This window comes from Rosa chinensis, chromosome 6 (assembly GCF_002994745.2).
Source record: "Rosa chinensis cultivar Old Blush chromosome 6, RchiOBHm-V2, whole genome shotgun sequence".
NCBI lineage: Eukaryota > Viridiplantae > Streptophyta > Magnoliopsida > Rosales > Rosaceae > Rosa > Rosa chinensis.
The window spans coordinates 15,012,582-15,031,075 of NC_037093.1; the positions used below are offsets into that span (position 1 = coordinate 15,012,582).

The 18,494-nt window shown below is 40.3% G+C and overlaps 2 protein-coding genes across 10 annotated transcripts; both read left to right on the forward strand.

Moving 5' to 3' along the window:
- The first annotated feature begins 5,089 nt into the window (after positions 1-5,089).
- LOC112168827 (B3 domain-containing protein Os01g0723500-like) lies at positions 5,090-12,656 on the forward strand. Of its 7 annotated transcripts, XM_040508029.1 has the most exons (15): positions 5,090-5,456; positions 5,684-5,736; positions 6,212-6,294; positions 6,411-6,491; positions 6,969-7,508; positions 7,633-7,789; positions 8,016-8,159; positions 8,928-9,066; positions 9,589-9,709; positions 10,341-10,486; positions 11,124-11,469; positions 11,568-11,645; positions 11,745-11,822; positions 11,922-12,019; positions 12,212-12,656. In XM_040508029.1, exons 10-15 carry the CDS (start codon positions 10,391-10,393, stop codon positions 12,461-12,463), a joined length of 948 nt encoding a protein of 315 aa, XP_040363963.1. In that variant the 5' UTR covers positions 5,090-5,456; positions 5,684-5,736; positions 6,212-6,294; positions 6,411-6,491; positions 6,969-7,508; positions 7,633-7,789; positions 8,016-8,159; positions 8,928-9,066; positions 9,589-9,709; positions 10,341-10,390; the 3' UTR covers positions 12,464-12,656. The 7 variants fall into 7 exon arrangements, with proteins under 7 accessions (XP_040363963.1, XP_040363967.1, XP_040363962.1 ...); XM_040508033.1 differs by lacking the exons at positions 5,090-5,456; positions 5,684-5,736; positions 6,212-6,294; ... (2 more) ...; positions 7,633-7,789; positions 8,016-8,159 and having other exon boundaries at positions 8,823-9,066; XM_040508028.1 differs by lacking the exons at positions 5,090-5,456; positions 5,684-5,736; positions 6,212-6,294; ... (2 more) ...; positions 7,633-7,789; positions 8,016-8,159 and having other exon boundaries at positions 9,571-9,709.
- Positions 12,657-13,021: 365 nt separating this feature from the next.
- Positions 13,022-15,697, forward strand: LOC112173267 (B3 domain-containing protein At2g35310). Of its 3 annotated transcripts, XM_040508969.1 has the most exons (7): positions 13,022-13,227; positions 13,861-13,955; positions 14,099-14,453; positions 14,554-14,862; positions 14,956-15,098; positions 15,209-15,294; positions 15,363-15,697. In XM_040508969.1, the coding sequence occupies exons 2-7, from the start codon at positions 13,869-13,871 to the stop codon at positions 15,367-15,369; spliced, it is 987 nt and encodes a 328-aa protein (XP_040364903.1). In that variant the 5' UTR covers positions 13,022-13,227; positions 13,861-13,868; the 3' UTR covers positions 15,370-15,697. The 3 variants fall into 3 exon arrangements, with proteins under 3 accessions (XP_040364903.1, XP_024166634.1, XP_040364902.1); XM_024310866.2 differs by having other exon boundaries at positions 13,023-13,227; positions 15,209-15,697; XM_040508968.1 differs by having other exon boundaries at positions 13,024-13,227; positions 14,962-15,098; positions 15,209-15,697.
- Positions 15,698-18,494: the final 2,797 nt, after the last annotated feature.

An 18,494-nucleotide genomic window follows, 5' to 3' on the forward strand; every position in this document is an offset into this window, starting at 1 on the left:
ACCCAGAGCCCCGGGGACTGGATCCATCTTGGACAGGCCCTTACGAGATCATTGAAGAAGTAGGTCCCGCAACCTTTTCATCCGGGACATGAACGGGGTCGTTTCCAGGCATCCATGGAATACCCAGCGCCTGCGGTATTACTACAAGTAGCTCCGGGAGCATCTTGTCCTAGCTTTTGCTTTTTGAACATACAGCTATGACAAGCTACCCATCGGGTACTCATTCTGTATTTAACCACCGTGTGGTATTTGAATGGAAAAATGAATTATTCAGACCATTTCTAGCATTTTTTTTTACCTACCCCGGACATTCCCGGACATAGCTATTGTCAGTTACTCTATTCCGGTAATAAGTGATGCAAACAAATGCTTACGGTAACGAAAATCCTAAAATTTTAATTCCTTTCCAATTCCCATTCAAAGTCTGGATGTTTCCATTCACAAAAGGCCTAGACTACCAGACAAAATAAGACAATTGTTCAAAGTAAAATAAAATTAAAAAAAATTTTTACAACCGATCTCCACCGGTACTCTGGGACCCACCGGCACCAGACTTGGCCGCCGCCTCCCGATCTTTCTTCTTCCTCTCCAGGAGACCCCGCTTGAATTTGGCTTCATCTAAATATCCGGCCGCCACCCACTCCTTGAACTTCATGATGACAGCCTTATCTTGGGCAGCAGCTAGCATAGAGATGAGCTCTTTCGAGGACTTGTACTCCTCCACGGCCTCGTGCCTCTCTGCGGGAAGGCGATCCCCCAGGTGGTCTGCCTTCTCCTTCCATGAGACGGCAGACTCTGCAGCCTTTTTCTCGGAGTCCCGGGCGTTTTTTACCTCTTCCCGCGCCTCAGCGACTTCACCCTCAAGCTCCGCGATCTGCTGCTTAGCGGCGGCCATCTCAGTCCTCATTGAGTCCCGCTTCTTCTCCAGCTTGGCCTTCTCGCCATGAAGATACTTCACCTGCCCGGAGAGATTGCTAACCTCCTCCTTCAGATGAGTATCTTCCTCACTGGCGTCAATGGCGTACACATTGAAGAGTGCCTGCAGATACACCGATTAGTGAGTGTATAACAAAAAAAAAAAAACCGGAGAAAATAAAACAAGACGTACCCGCATCATTGATTCTCGGGCAAGACGACGATTCTCCTGGGGAGTATTATCCTTGGCCCGAACCCGGTCGAGGTTAATATCCTTCAGATCCCCAAGCATGGACCGCACGAACTTTTCATCGGCAACTCCGTACTCACTCAGCAGCTGCTTGATGGGCTTCTTGGGGATTACCGGAACGGCGGGAGATAACAGGCCAAGAGAAGGCGACGACTCTGGTCCCGGGTGATCTTTCTTCTGCCTCTTCGCACCAGTACCTTGTACATCCCGACCAGTGTACGTCACCTCCTTATCAGCCCGATGCCGATGCCTGTGGGATCTCTTCTTCTCACCAGGGAGTAATGCCTCATCGCTCCCAGTGGAACGAGAGGAAATAGGCAATGGGGCCGGTACTTTTCCCATCCCGATGTCATCTATCGTGATAACATCGGCCATTGAGGGCTGCGCGACGAGGGTCACGGGAGCGTCGGGGTCAGGCTCACCATATCCCTCGTCGGCGATCTCCAGAAGGGTTTCTTCAATTGACCGACTCGTACCTTTCGACCCTAGGTCGACGTCGATGTGAAGGGCGTCTTCTCCCTGGCCCATCAGCATTTCCATCAATTGGGCATCGTCCATTTTGTCCTCCTCCTTGCCTTTCCGGGGTTTCCTCTTCGGCGCTTTCACTACAACAGTTCAAAGGTTAGTCGAAAGTAAAAAGGACGAGTGAAAAAAAAAAAAAAATTACTACATATTTGTGTAATGTTTTAAATCCCTTACCGGGGAGCCACCCTAGCCCTAGCCTATAAAGTATAGAGTGCCGGATGAATCTATAAGAACTCCTCTCTTTCTCTGACCAAACGACATATACCCGGGCTATCCTCTTCCTTTCTACTTCAGATAGAGTATAGGACTGGTCCCCGATAGCTTAGAAGGTATCGGTCAGCTGCCACTTCTTATTTTTAATCTGCCACCGCCCCCCAGCTAGGAACACTTTGTTCCTCCACCTTTTGCTCATCGAGGTAGGCATGTCGGTAACTAGTGGCTCGTAATCCCTAGCGGCAAAGGTAACCGTACCCGCACACGACTGCTTCCTTGAGTACAGTACCCGATGTACCGCGCGGAACTCGTTTATGGACGGCCACCCTTGTTGGCACAAGTCCCACATGGCCATCATACTGTATATTTGACGAACGGCATTCGGGGTCAGCTGCCCCGGTGACAGGTTCAGCATCCGCAGCAGATACTGTAGGCACCGGGGCAGCGGTAGAGATAACCCTTGGTGAAACTGATTCTCGTGCAGCGCCACCCACCCCGGGGCAGGATTCGCGGCCATCTCTCCATCTCTGAGAGGCCTAAGCTCAACCGCGTCCGGTATCCCCCACTTCAGTCGCATGTCGATGATCTCCTTCATCGTCATACTTCTCCCGGGCTCGTCGCATACGGTCCCATCCGCAAGTGTATACCTCGGCTTCAGTATGCCCTCCGGAATGGCCACTGTGACTACCGGGGCCTCCGCAGATCCACCCTCGCTCTCACCCTCGTCGGACTCCTCACAACTGTCCGAGAACACCCTAGTCAAGGATCCCGTGTTCTCTGCTAATTGATCTACTCGGCCTAAGTACCGGTCGATGTCCACTTCAGCTTGCCTGGCAGAGGACTGGTAGGACGATCCCGTATCCCCACCCCTGGCTTCTGATTCCATCCTAACTACGGTACCGGGGACCTCAAATCTCGCTATCTGGAACCAGAAGCACAAGGGTTAGCCTAGCCAAAACCCAGAAATTCAAGCCAAAACCCATAAAAACCCAGAAATTCAAGCCAAAACCCATAAAACCCAGAAATTCAATGAAAAACCCAGAAAGTGAAACAAACCCGAAAATCTAAAACAAAAAGACAACGACACTTGTATTGTTCGTTTCTGTCTATGCAAACAGGAGGAACAAAAACACAAACAGAAACTGCCATGGCAGAAAATTGAAACAATGAACCTGACAAATAAATAAATTAAATCGTACAAGCAGAGCGAGAGATCTAACCTCTTCTTCGGCAGACGATCGATCTGTCACTCCACAGGCACTCACACTTCTCCCTTGGCTCTCCCTTTCTCTTCGCTGCAAATCGTCCAAGTCTTCTGAGCTTCTTTTTCACGAAAGTGAGGGAAAACAGTCGGTTTCCCTCTTAAATTCAATCTCCAATACATCAGGGCCGTCGAAACCGAAAAGCCCTCAACCATAGGATCGCTACACGTGTCCCACGCATTCCCCCATTTCTCGAGGCCTTGGCAGGCGAAGGGACGGGCATTTATTGCACAACCCAGTCTGCCCCAAGTGGCCGACATGCACCGCCTACCCCATCGGGTATCAGAACCAAGCCTCTCTCTTTACCCCACTGGGTACTGGAAGCTCAAAATTTTCTACCCCATCGGGTATCATAACCAAGCCTCTCTCTTTACCCCACTGGGTACCGGAGGCTCAAAATTTTCTACCCCATCGGGTATCATAACCAAGCCTCTCTCTTTACCCCACTGGGTACCGGAGGCTCAAAATTTTCTACCCCATCGGGTATCAGAACCAAGCCTCTCTCTTTACCCCACTGGGTACCGGAGGCTCACAATTTTCTACCCCATCGGGTATCAGAACCAAGCCTCTCTCTTTACCCCACTGGGTATGGGAGGCTCACAATTTTCTACCCCATCGGGTATCATAACCAAGCCTCTCTCTTTACCCCATTGGGTACCAGAGGCTCAAAATTTTCTACCCCATCGGGTATCAGAACCAAGCCTCTCTCTTTACCCCACTGGGTACCGGAGGCTCACAATTTTCTACCCCATCGGGTATCATAACCGAGCCTCTCTCTTTACCCCACTGGGTACCGAAGGCTCAAAATTTTCTACCCCATCGGGTATCAGTAACCGAGCCTCTCTCTTTACCCCATTGGGTACCGGAGGCTCACAATTTTCTACCCCATCGGGTATCATAACCGAGCCTCTCTCTTTACCCCACTGGGTACCAGAGGCTCAAAATTTTCTACCCCATCGGGTATCAGAACCAAGCCTCTCTCTTTACCCCATTGGGTACCGGAGGCTCAAATTTCCTACCCCATCGGGTATCGGAGCCAAGCCATCTTTTTGCCCCATTGGGTATCGGAGGCTCAAATTCTCCACCCCATCCAGTACTAGGGACTCAACCTCATTGTCCCAGCGAGGTGGCTTACCTACAGCGTAGCCCGCTCAAGATTTCTCTCTTGAGGGAACTTGGGGGACTACCTATAGGCACACTAGTGCCAAACCTTGAGACAAAAAATAATAATAATAAGTCCCCACCTAAGAAACATCTTGAACGGGAACTTGGGGGACTTGTACATACTGGGGAGTCTCAACTAGGTTTAGCACTAGCATCTGAGCCCCCTCGGTACTCCCAGGTACTACGCCATGGGCTGGGTTCACGACCCACCATGGCGGGCCTCACATGGGATGCCACCCTGGGCACCCAGGGCCCGGGGCAAGGCCACCACAGCCCATCTATTTACGCAACAAGAGAGCTGATATGGCATCAGAAGAACAACCTGTGTCCCACATCGAGGATAGGGGAGACTCCCTTCCCACGCTTGAGTATAAAGACATTAGCACAACCACCTTTCACAGGTAATAACTCCTATATACACAAATTGATCTCTACATCTATTAGCTTCTCACTCAGACATCGGAGAGGTATAAACCGTCCGGTACGGTTTATCCCTATGACGTTGTGTTCTTGATACAGGATTCAGGAGTTGATCGGTGCCCCAGACAGTATAGCATTCTGTGTGAGGTACCCGGAGAAAGCCACCAGAAACACTTGATTTAAATATTTGTCAGTTTGGTTCTATTTAATTTGTCCCTTCTTTGGTTAAAAAAAACGCAACCCTACTTCTGAGTTGGTCAACTTGTACGAAGCAAAGTCAAAAGACCAATTGCCCGATTTGCAGAGAATCGATTCTCTGTTTTCTACAGCTTTATGTCAACTGTTTAACAACTCTTACCAGTTGTCCGATTCACGCAGAGAATCAATTCTCTGTTCTCTGCAGCTTTATGTCAATTGTTTAACAACTCTCTCCGCCTCTCTGTAGTTCACTTCAGCCAATATATTCACGTCCATTTTCTGTACAACTCAAGTTTCTGGAGCAGCTCCACACACTTCTTCTGTTCTATGATCTCCTAGTTAGTTTGTCTGAAATTAGCATCTCTTCCGATGCAGTTTATCTCAATTCTTTTGTTGCTCGATCATTCAATTCCAATGATCATCATCATCCCATTTGAAAAATGGAGGGAAGAACATGTAGGAATGGTGAAACAGTACCTCGAATCCCTAGTAACTAGGAACAATGCAAAGTAAGACTTTTCTCGCAATATTTGATATTCCTGCATTTCTTGTAATTAAATCCATATTTGTAGTCTTTGCAAATAATTAATATCAAGACTCAGTTTCTTGTGTTAGTTTATCTCAGTTTGCAAATGAGATGTTATGGTGTTCAATTTGAAGGGAACTGTGATTCATTATCTGTTAAAATAGCATCATGCTTTGTCACAATATTTAATGCACGCGTGTTGAATTTCAGGACAGAAAAAAGTTGGAGAATGGTGGGAAGAACATTAACATCCGAGATTGATGGTACTGAATCTACTGATTGATGTTTATTGATTCTATAAATCATTGGGATGAAACGTGTTTGATCTATCCTTCCATCCATTCATGCTTGCACTATTTTCTTTTGCCTAATTTTATATAGTACTGATTGATGTTTGTTTATAGATTCGATAAACCATCAGGATAAAATGTGTTTGAAATAGATCTTTCCATTTTGCTTGTCAGTGTTAAGAACAAGTGATTTGATAAATTCCCTTGCCTTCTTAAGTTCGGTTTTTATCCCAGTTGGGTTGGTTTGGTGATCCACTGTATAAACTCTGTTACGTATTCAGTTCTTGTTAATGGTTATCCACACGGTTAATTCAGTTAAAGTCTTAGAATGTATTCAGTTCTTGTCTGCTCCTTCTCCCTATTCTTTCATTTTGAAGATGTCTTTGAGGTACACTGTAGAGTTGATTTGATGACATATAATTTCTTACTCTTTAAATTGCCTTTGTAGGTCCGGAGTGCCAAAAACTCTTAGAATGAATGTCGATCAAGAGGTAGCTCCTGATTGACCTCATTCTAATTTTAAGGAAACAGGTAATCTATCAGTAATTTTAGATGGTCATTATCTATTGTTTCTGTCTTTGTTGCTTATTCACTGTGCCTTATTTCTATATAGCACTCTCAGCAACCATCTTTATAATTTTATACAGATCTTCAGAAAGAAAGTATAATTTGTCCTAATCCCAAAAGGCCATCATGAGGTGGTTAAGGAAAAGTTTAAGAAAAAGAAGGTGAGAAACTGAAGTCTTTTTTGTATATAGGGTGAGAGCCAAAATCTTAAAATGGATAGAACTTTTTTGTATCTTTCTTGAAGATGATCCCGGTAGGATTCTGGAAGTATACAGTGAATAAACTATCTGAAAGTGATGATCTGAAATTGAAGTATTCTTCAGATTGTTCATGAAATATTGTTTAACTATCAGCTGATTCACCTGGACCCTGTTTACAAAGATGATATCATGGTATTTTTGGACCTAGTGTTTCAGTTTGCAACATTTACTATCATTACTCCTGACTTTAATCCAAGGGAGAACAACACTTATGACTGTAGTGTTTATGTTATAAGGAACAAAGCGAATTGTGGGAGACAATGGAATTTCATGATATGGGAACATTGATTCAATATGGCTATTTACTTTCTGACTGCATTGTGCATATATTAGAACTGTTATGGAGAATTTCATTGAATAAATGTTGGTTGGTTTCAGTTTAATTCTGCAGTCCATCGCGTTCATCTTGCTCTTCAAATTGTGAAAAACAAGAAGAATGAGAGCAGACTAATGTTCGGTTCAGCATGCCTATGCATAGGAGTGATGACTTGGGAACGAGGACATGGCTGGTGATGACTTGGGAGAGGACAAACCTAATATCCAAGGGGCACAAACATGAAATCAAGAAAGGAATCTGGTAATGACAAAACAACCCTTTGCAGGTTCGTTAACCCCCTCCTCGGCGCTACGAGTATTTAGTTTGGCTAGCAGGAGTTTATAAATGATAACACATTAGGTGACCATGAGTTTTTAGTATTTAGATGCGAGGGGAATATGCATTTCGGCATCCAAGTTTTGGAAAAGAGTGGATGTGAGTCAATTTTCTCGATACCATGAGTACATCAAAAGTTCACCTCCACGAGGAGTAAAAGACCTTGTGGCTGACCAAGAAGAAAAGTGTATGCTTATAAAAAAAACCTTTGTGGTAGACAACAAAATTCCCCGTCAGCAGCAGTAAGCACCTCTATGATAATCCAGGTATCAGAACCACATTCATGTATTAGATTGAGATAGATTGTTATTCCATTACCCTTAAAGCTTAAGTTTTTGAGGATCAGTGGTGTCTAACATCATGTACATGTTACCTATCATGTGAAATCAGATGCAGATAAAAACCTTCCAACTTGCGAATCCGATGAATTCAAAGACATTAGAAAGAAAAGTACCAAGACAGCATACCTGCGGATTGGGAAGCTGCTGGATATATCATATCCAAATTCCCTCATTTTAAAAGCATTATTAGAAAATAAAATATTCTGGTAAGCCAGCAAGCCAATCTTTTCCTTTGTTTTCATTTCCTTTCATGTAAGTTTATGTATGTGACTGATTCCAAAAACATCAACATATATCTTTGAGTGAGAACTGTAATTAGCCATTATGTTCTAGACACAATTAGTCCCCTTCGTATTTCTATAAACCCTGCCATATAGAAAAATAAAGGTCTTATGAATGATATATAACCTTTTGGATTGATGACTCATGCAGGCTGTCCCCAGAGTTATCTCTACAAGGTCTACACTCTACAGAGCATGCTTTCAAAAGTAATTCAAAGGAAGAGACCTAGACAGTAAATGCCATCTTCCATTTGAACGCACTAATTTTCTGCTGGACGGACTTCTTTTTCACATGGTAACCAAATGAAGCTTGGGGTGATTACTAGTACTTGAGCTAGTGATTAGAGACAAGATGACAGTTACATTTTTCAAAACCGATGAGTTTGTAGCTAATGAGTATGGTAATATAAGGTGTGAGATTTTGAAGTTTTTTTTTTCATTATTAGTACATGTATTACTTTTCAATGATGTATTGGACCAAGTTAATGTAGGAGTTAATATAGGGTTGCAGAAGTTTAATCGTGAAAACATCAAATATGTAATTATTATTTTAGACTTGCGCTTACCTTTATAGTCTTGAACATATATTGAATTAAGAGTTGTTTGTGTCCTAATTAAGATGATGGCATTACCTGTTTATCTTTTAGTCAAAAAACCAAGTTAGCTACATTGTTCATGAAGACGTATATAATGGGTGATAAAATCTACATGTGAATTCACCTTGCTGCTTGTTACAAGTCTATAACCCATGACTTGACTAGTTAGACTTGTAGAACGTCATGGACTCATGGTCACATTGTTACCCAGGTAACCGATGTTCATTGCATAGAGGTTGTCTCCGTTCAATAATGTAATGGAAGTATGGTTAGATGCTTACCCAAATTAGAATGACATAACCCAACTTTGCTGATGATGGGTCAGTCTTCAATACTTTATGAGTAGTAATTGCAGTGCCACCTGCTAGAGCTTCATACTATTGTTCACTGGATAAAGAAAAGCATTTATGGCTTTCTGAGTAGAGTAGAACTGAGCCTAGTTTTATATTTGTTTTGGTCAAGAGTAGGGTTGAAAGCAAGGGACAACCTAAGACTGAGGAATGTGTTGCTTCCCTCGTCTTCCCCACCCGCTTTGTCTCAGCAACACAACACAACACAACACAACAGCAACCACCCAGAATTGCAGACAGACCAGCAATTGTTCAGGTAATTTCATGGTAGTGTTTCTGGCCTGTTGACCTTCTTCTTCTTCTTCTTCTTTTTTTTTTTCCAAGAACTTTTCTCTCGAATTTTTATGGGCATTTTTGTTTTCTAGTTTTGTTGTTTGAATGGGGGATAGCTGTATTAATATCCCACTCAACCATTTGTAGCTGAGATAAGTTTTGGTTTGGATTCCTTCATGTGCTGTGTTGATAATTGTGCTTTAGATAAGATCATGGGCTAATATAGACTGATCAATATCTATTAGTTTCACTACTGTTTATAAACCCTTGTAGGGAACTCATTACCTCGCCCGCCTAACTACCCAAGTTCACAGTATGAGTTAGATTTCTTTTTAGGGAAGCAATAGTTCATATATTCAAAGTAAATTGTCTTCTGAAGGATTGTATTGGTTGATTGAGTTCTACAATAGCAAGGGGCTTACTCCAGATACAATTGCTTTGTATTTCCTGGTTTAGTGATATTATTCTGTCCCACACTTTTTAACAGTTGCATTGATGTCGTCAGGCCTCACAAAAGCCCCTATTTTGGCTCATCCTCCAGATAAAATTTCATTGCAAGAAATTTCTTACTCACTGATACAATCCATCAGCAAAAGAAAACTTGAAAGCTTCACTCTTCACTGCGAGTATGCTCTTCTTCCTTTTACTTTGGTATCTAGGATATATTAAGTAAACAACTGTAATCAATTTCAAGATTTCAAGTTTTACACAAGTTTGTGAATGTTTTTCTTGATTTCCATTCAGTCAAGTGTTCGACATATTAGTGTTGGTGAATTTGTTGTGCCACGTTTCCTCGTGCCTAGTTCTATTTGCATCTTGAATAATTGCTGATGGTTAATTTTAGGTCTTGGCAAAGTTGATATTATTACATGTGGTCATGTCATGGTTGATGTTATAGCACACCAAGGTTCAAATTCTGGTTTCATCTAGACCCATCGAGAGGGTCTTTCAATGTTGTCGACGCTTAAAATTGGGTTTTGTCTATTTGGAATTGTAATAGCATTATTTTTTAACGAGTGCTGGCACTTATATATTGATAAGTATGTTGGTGCAGAGAAGTTTTAAGACACTGCTCCTTTGTTTTTGGTTCTAGTCACTCCTTTCTTCAAACTGCAGTAATCGTTAACAGGAGTACCAAGCTATTCATGTCTTTTAAATTAAACTAGGCTTATAAGTCTTGAATATGCATTTTGTAATATTTAACCCAATCCAAACTGAACTAACCCATCCCCCCCCCCCCCTCGTTCTCTCGTGTAGTAACTAAGATATAAGAGCAAAATTTTGAGTCTGTTCAAGGCATCCAAGAAATGGCGAGAGCAGGATTCAACAATGGTGGTATGGAGGAGCAGAAGGGTCCTACCTTCTTCAAGATAATCAAGCCCGGATTCAACACAGATCATCTGGTAATTTTTTACAAGTCCATGTCTTTGATTTCCTGTTTTTGTTTCTGATTGTTTTGTTACTACTAGATCATGTCTTCACATGTATGCACCTTTGTCTTTCTTTGGTTTGGATGTTGTACAAAAAAGGTTTATGGATTTCGGACAGTAGTTATCACCATTTGATTTTAGATCTCTTTAAAATACATTCTTGCTAATTGGATTTTATGTAGTAAAATGATGAGATTTGTCTGTTGATTATGAACTGATGAGGTGTAGATGTCTGTTTTCTGTTCAACTTTCCCAGCTATTTCCTGTGTAAAGTCCATCTTTAACTTTTTGATATACAGTACCTTTGAAAGGGTGAAGTGGAAAGGGACTGTATTTCTGAGATAAGGTTATATGGCCAAATTTTGTATGTCTTTGATGATAACATATTTTCTGTTGGAGATCTTGTGGGTTTGTCAGCAGTGTTTGATTTTTAAGGATCTGTAGTGATTTTTACTGCATAATATGTTTTCCTTTTATTAAGGTTAAACTGTATATATTCTCTTGTTCAGTATGAAATGTTAGCTCTTTCCTAAAATATTGCTAGTGCGTTTTCCTCCATTTGCATAATCTGATTTTATGGGTTCTTCTTTCTTTTTGTTATTTCTTGAAGAGAATTCCACCAGCATTCAGGAAGCACATCTTGAATGAACTCTCTATAGGGGCAACTTTGACTCTGAGCAGTTCTGCAGATTCTTCATGGAATGTCAGAGCCCATAAAATAGGAAGGGATATTTATCTCAAGGAAGGCTGGCAAGAGTTTCTAAGAGATAACTCCTTAGGTGATTCAGAGTTCTTGATGTTTGGATATGATGGAAATATGCATTTCAGCATAGATATTTTTGAGAAGAATTGTTGTAAGAGAACCAAAGCTCCCGCTTTGAGAAGGCATCAACAATCCACCTTTACTAACAATACTAAAAGACCACGTGGTAGACCAAGAAAGAGCGGTGATGCAGGTATATTTGTGTGACCACATGTTGCTAAGTGCATATTATTAGTGGTCAAACTAACTCATGTAGTTGCTAATGTTTTACTTTCATATGTGAAACTGCAGCTGAACACACTCTAAATGGTGAATCCAGTAACAGTACTAAAAGACCACGTGGTAGACCAAGAAAGAGCGGTGATGCAGGTATATTTGTGTGACCACATGTTGCTAAGTGCATATTATTAGTGGATCAAACTAACTCATATAGTTGCTAATGTTTTACTTTCATATGTGAAACTGCAGCTGAACACACTCTAAATGGTGAATCCAGAAACACTACTAAAAGACCTCGTGGTAGACCAAGAAAGAGCGGTGATGCAGGTATATTTGTGTGACCACATGTTGCTAAGTGCATATTATTAGTAGATTAAAATAACTCGTGTATTTGCTAATGGTTTAGTTTCATATGTGAAACTGCAGCTGAACACACTCCAAATGGTAAATCCAGTATTCCCATGGAGTATACTGAATCAAGATTCCCCGCTTTTATCCGAACCATTAATAAAGTCTATGGAGTGGTAAGCAATCCAACCTGTTTACTTTGTTTTCATTATTCATTAGTACAACTGTAAGCTTCAAACAGATTAACTTCTTGCCCATCAGCCTTCAATTTGTACCTTTAGATTCAATTCATAACCTTACATTAGAAAAATCTTATGAATATTAGATCTTTACATGTTAAATTGATAGATTTGATGATCTTCATGCAGGATTTGCCCACAGGCTTCTGTAGGAAGCATCTTCCTCCTGACTACTACAAATTCATCCTGGAAAATACAGAGGGAGACAGATGGGAAGCGAATGGTGTTCCTAGCAATAATACAATTCTGTTGTCTAGAGGATGGGTTTCTTTTGCACGGGGTAACGGAGTTGAAATAGGAGATGATTGCTTGTTTGAGCTCCAGAGCAAAAGCAAGATGGTGGTTCACATGGTGGTTCACAAAATTAGGCAAAACAACTGATCATTTTGAAGCTGCAGTTAAGCAGTTTTATTTTTTTTATGTGAGCTAACTTTAGGGTTCTCTTTTCACCACCAAATATGTTGGTATTATTTCTTATTATGGGATGATTATGCTGTATTTAGTGTCGAAATGGTGTATGAGATTATAAGTGTTAATTTAGATTTGGTGAGCCATATGAAATAACCACTCTGTTCTGGAATAGCCACCCTTCGACTTCATACATGCCCTTCTGGAATAGCCACCCTTCGACTTCATACATGCCCTCCATTATTCATTTCAGTACCATAAAATCAGGCAGAAATATTTGCAAATTCATGTGCATGGTCAAAATCATGTGAGATCACTGAGATGTGAAGCATCTAGGAAAAAATAATATTAACTTTTTACTCTCACTGCTTTTTAAAATTACCCATCTTTAATGTAAGAGTTCTTTTTTTCCTTGAATATGAATTGGAATCTTAGGCTGCTAATGTACATTTATGGAAATGGAAATGGAAATACTGCCATAAATGTGTTCAATTACCATAAATGATAACAAAGTAACCTATACGGGTCCCTAATCATGTTTCCCATTTTCCATTTCGTCACTGCAAATTATGAGTGACTTGTCATTTTTCCACAAAGGAGAGAATCCCTTTAAACTCTGATGGGGTCTCCTCGATTGCAGTAGATCAAGTTCAAACTCATAACAAATTTTTCACCAAACAAAAGCCATTGTCAAATACGCTCTCTCAAGCCTCAAGTTCAAGTTCAAGCCTTGTGGGGTGAGTTCTTTAATTTTCTGAACTTTTTCTTTTCTGGGTCTTGAATGCTTATTCTGTTTCCTCCATGCCTCAAATACTTTTTAATTTCCAGGGCATTAATAGTATCTATGATAAAGTGAATTTTCTTGTTCTGTGATGTTTAATTCTTCAGTATCCTATGTTCTTCTGGTTCTGTTTTTCCTTGAGGGCGCTAATATCATGTCAAGTAACTGAGTTTTCCAGTTTGATTTCTTGTTTTGTGATTTCTGTCCAAAGAAAGATTATTATATATGCTCATCCATTAGTAAAATAACATCAAAGAGATGTTCTTCAATGAAAGAAATAAACTGAATCAAGAGGCATTACCAGTCTAGGAAAGGTACTTTGATAGATTCAGAGGTTAATTTAGGGTGCTCTGTGAGCAATATAATTAGTTATATATAGCTTTCCACTGATCTACTGGACATTGGTGTTTGAATTTTTTGTTGCTTCTTTTGATCAGCTTCAGTTCCTTTTAGTACTTATTGATTTCATGGAAGATTGCTGGTTTGTTTGTGCTTTGGGTTGGATCTTCCCCTTTGTATCTATTTTTATTTATTTATTTATTATTATTATTTTTTCTTTCTAAACAAATTGTCAATTACTTTGACATAGGAAAAGAAATGGTGAAGATATCCAGGAATGGTGTTGAGGAGAAAAAGCCTAGCTTCTTCAAGGTTATTCTACCTGGCTACAGCACTGAGCATTTGGTAATCAATTTTCATGCATTTTCTTAAATGCTGTTGATGTTTTGCAGCTGTTTTATTTAGAATGTCATAAGCATTCTTCACTTCTCCATGAATTTCATTATCTGTAATACTGGTTTCTCCTTTCTTTTTGTTGTGTCTTGAAGAGATTCCCACCTAGATTCCTCCGGAAGCACATTGTGAACAAACTTTCTAAAAGGGCGACATTAAAGTTGAAGCGATCCCCAGAGTGGTCATGGAAGGTTGAAGTGAGAAAATCGGGAGGAGATGTGTATTTGAAAGATGGATGGCAGGAGTTTCTGAGAGATGCCTGCTTGGGTGACAAAGAGTTTTTAGTGTTCATATACAATGGAAAAATGCGTTTCAGCATAAAGGTTTACGACAAGAATGGGTGTGAGAGAATGGATTTCCCTGACATCAACACACACCAACACACAACCTCATCTAGGAGTACTAAAAGGCCTGTTAGGAGACCAAGAAAATCGAGCACAGGCAATTCAGGTATGTCAGTATGTGGTTAGATGTTGCTATATAGATTATTACTACTCGATCTCATACAACTCATGATTATGTTTTTGTATGTTATACTTTGTATGTGAAGCTGATAAGCTCAAAGAGGTTAAAGAAGAGGAAGTAGATTGCAATAACACTACAGACAAATGCGCTTCTAAGAGTACTGAAACGCTTCGTGGTAGACCAACAAAAACTACTGAGGAGTATACCAAGAGGCGTCTTGGTAGACCAACAAAACCTACCTCTAAGAGTACTAAGAGGCCTCCTGTTAGAGCAACAAAAAAAACTACTGAGAGTACCAAGAGGCCTCCTGTTACACCAGCAAAAACTACTTTTGAGAGTACTAAGAGGCCTCGTGGTAGACCAAGAAAATATCCTGTCACGTGTAAAGACTCGGGTAATTTAATCAGATATTATATATACATACTATTGGAATACCCATGTAACTTGTGGCTCTCTCTGATTCTGCTTGTTTATATTGAATGTGAAGCTGCAGGTAAGCACATTCCAAATTCTGAATTTGATGTACTCAGAGAGGTCAAAGAAGAGGAAGAAGATTACCAAGAATCTGGTGAACTGTTCAAATCCAAATTGCAATACTTTACATGCAAAATCAACAGGCTAAGTCAAGTGGTAAGCAAGCCAGGCAACTACATTTGTGAATGAATAGTAGTCTTCTGAATGTTTACTTGAATTTCTTTTGCTCTGGTTGGTTCTGTGTTGATTGTGTGTTGGTTATGCAGTACATGCCCAAACCGTTCTATGGGGAAAATCTTTCTTCAGGAAACTATGAAGTTATTTACCTGAAAAATTCTGAGGGAACAAAATGGTACAAAGTGAAGCTTTCCCGTTACCATAACACGGTCTTCATGACTAAAGGGTGGGGTGCTTTTGCAGTTGCTAACCAAGTCAAGGTGGGCAGTCTGTGCCAATTTCAGTTCCTAAAGGAAAACAGAATTGTTGTTCACATATTGAACAATTGAAGCTATCGAGCAACCGTAACATCAGTTTGAGGTAATTTGTGATCTTTAAGGTCTTGTAGCCCGAGAAATATGGTACTCGCACTTATGGTAAGTTTCCATTTTGTATTGTATCGTATCACGTCTGTCATCTGTATGCATGTATTTAGTGTTATGTGGGATCATGAAGCTCTTCCAATTCCTACAAGATTATGCTACCCTCTGTTGTGAGTGTTACGTTTGTATAATAGATAAAAATGAGTCAATTCTCTACTTTTCCTACAAGATGTATTGACATGTTGATAATTTGATAAAGAATCAACATTAAACATCATGCATGTCAAATCGTTCACACCTGCATGAATATGTTTTCTCTCTTCCTTACCTTTAAGGCTAAAATATACTCAGCATGCGTAGCAAGGAAGAGGCTGCGGTTTGTTCTTTTGCTTATTTTGGTAGAGCATTCTTATATCATAGAAATGGAATTGTTTCCGAGTTTAAGAAAGTTTGAGTCACTAAAGTAATTTCCACATGACCACATGATTTTGCTTACCCGTGAAGTCGTGAACTTTGAATTTTTGTTCAGACCAAAAAAAAAAAAAAACCAAAACAAAACAGAGAGAGAGACTGAAATTTTTTGCATGACCAAAAGTGTCCAGACTACAGTGACTTTCTACAAGTCTTGATTGTTTCCTTTGGAATCAGATTTGAAGACTTACACTTCCAAGCACAGTGCGCGAGCTTTAAATTATTATCACCATACGCACAATCATCGATTTTGATTTCTGCTGAATTGTTCCATGGTGCTTTGATATTTGGTTATACTATCCCTATCAAATGCCCTTGATAGTTGGTGGCAGCAGTTGAGTTGGTCTATGCACTGTGATGTTTCAGTTTTTATCTCTATATTGTGAACTACACTTGTGTAATTCGTTTTAGGCTCCGTTTGAGATTGCTTCGCTTAAAAAAAAAAATCAGTATTTGTGTAAAATTTTAAATTTTATTGTGTTTGGTAAATAAATGAAAAACAGCTTTAATTAAAAATTATAGTCACTGACAGCAGATTTTAGAAGCAGACCAAGGTTACTTTTAGAAGCTGCTGTGGATCAAAACACACTTTGAAGTGTTGTGCGGAAGCGTAACAAACACAATATTGATATGGAACTAGATGAGCAATCAAACAACGAAAAAGAAAGCAGAACACAAGAACACAAAAATTTGTAGTGGTTCACTCAATCAATGCGTCCACTATCGGAGCCGGCGAGAAATTCCATTATAATCAATCAATTAAAGAGAATACAACTAGAATTTGAGAAAAAAAACTCTCTACCCAAAACCCCAATACAATTAGGTTAACTTTCTCACACTAAAAAAATCTGTTGGCAGCAACAATGCATATATATATATATATATATATATATATATATATATATATATATATATATATACGAAAATGTTCTGAAGAGGACGTCTGCAACCCAAAAAAAGTGCGGACGGAGCTCCTCCGGCCACGATCGAGCATCGGCAGCGCGACGAGGCTTGCCGGAGGGATGCCGGGGATCTGCGGTCCGGTGGAGTTGCTGGCGAGCGTTCTGCATGGCTGCACAGAACCTGCAACTGCAGGTGAGGTGGGCTGCCCAGAAACCCGCAACCCCGACCTCCTCCTACCTCGATCGCCACCTAGAAGAGGTCTGGGACGCCTCCGGCCTCCCTCCGGCCAGCCCCGCGCCGCCGCCGCCGCAGCCTGCTGCGTCGACGTCTGCACTTTAGGGAAAGTGCGGATGTCCGCTTCAGATCCTTGCTCTATATATATATATATATAAAGTAGGCTTACATATCTCCTAATTAACCTATAGGGTCTTGCCCAGGTGATCTCCACCATCACCATGGGCCCTTCACATTGGATTTTACCCACCAATCAAATTAAAGGCAATATTCAATATGAAGTTTTTTTTTTTTTTTAAGAGAATATTCATTTGAACTTGTTTTATCTACTAACAGAACTTTTAAAAATATTATTATTTTTTAACCAAGCAATTCATTCATCTCAAGCTAGAATGACACGGATACATACATTTCCTTGCCAAACTTAAGGGCGAGTTTATGACGTGACATGCTAGCACCACTCATTAGACAACCAGTGCTCACTTATTCAAAAACGAGCCTATACACTATGAAAATAAAACATAGTAAATAGACTAAGTTCAAACAAAATTTAAATTTCCTGAAGCCTATACTCTAGACAACTCTAGTACCACACGTGTCAGGTATAAACATAGATTGTTGGATCAGACCACCCAGATCCCAGATACGAAACCCTCGAGAATTAGCTTTCCTTACTTTGGTCCACAAGTGGGCCTTAATCCAAAGAACATTCCCAAATAACTTGGACCCCCAACACTTCCAAGCAGATCTAAGCTTCAGAGTTGATTTGGGCCACCCAACTGAAAATTATAGTCATTGGCAGCAGATTTTAGAAGCAGCCCAAAAGTTGCTTTTAGAACCTGCTATGGATCAAAACACGCTCTGAAGTGTTGTGCGGAAGTGTAACAAACACAATATTGATATGGAACTAGATGAACAACCAAACAACAAAAAAGAAAGCAAAACACAAGAACACAAAAATTTATAGTGGTTCACTCAATCAATGCGATCGAGCTACGTCCACTTTAAGAGCTGGCGAGAAATTCCACTATAATCAATTGGAGAGAATACAACTAAAGTTTAAGAAAAAACTCTCTACCCAAAACCCCAATACAATTAGGTTAATTGTCTCACTCTCTCACACTAAAAAAAATATGTTGACCCAGTACCATTTGGTCTAGTGGCATAAGTGTCTCCTTTGTAAGTGGGAGGTTGTGAGTTCGACTCACAAAAAGACTAGTTATTGATATGATAAAAAAATATATATATGTTGGCAGCAACAATGCATATATAATTATATAATTATATATATATATACACACACACACTACCAGGGCCCACATACTATGTGTGTGGAGAAAAATTAAAGATAGTGGAAAAACTTCCCGTACAACTACCATATTTTTCTGTTTTTTAAATTTTATTT

Bases quoted from the DNA above. Each gene is read 5' to 3' on its own strand.
- LOC112168827 (XM_040508029.1), top strand. From the start codon at position 10,391: ATGGCGAGAGCAGGATTCAACAATGGTGGTATGGAGGAGCAGAAGGGT. The intron at 11,646-11,744 runs GTATATTTGTGT...GTGAAACTGCAG, and splicing joins AAGAAAGAGCGGTGATGCAG to CTGAACACACTCTAAATGGT. The intron at 12,020-12,211 runs GTAAGCAATCCA...ATCTTCATGCAG, and splicing joins TTAATAAAGTCTATGGAGTG to GATTTGCCCACAGGCTTCTG.
- LOC112173267 (XM_024310866.2), top strand. From the start codon at position 13,869: ATGGTGAAGATATCCAGGAATGGTGTTGAGGAGAAAAAGCCTAGCTTC. The intron at 14,454-14,553 runs GTATGTCAGTAT...TTGTATGTGAAG, and splicing joins ATCGAGCACAGGCAATTCAG to CTGATAAGCTCAAAGAGGTT. The intron at 15,099-15,208 runs GTAAGCAAGCCA...TTGGTTATGCAG, and splicing joins TCAACAGGCTAAGTCAAGTG to TACATGCCCAAACCGTTCTA.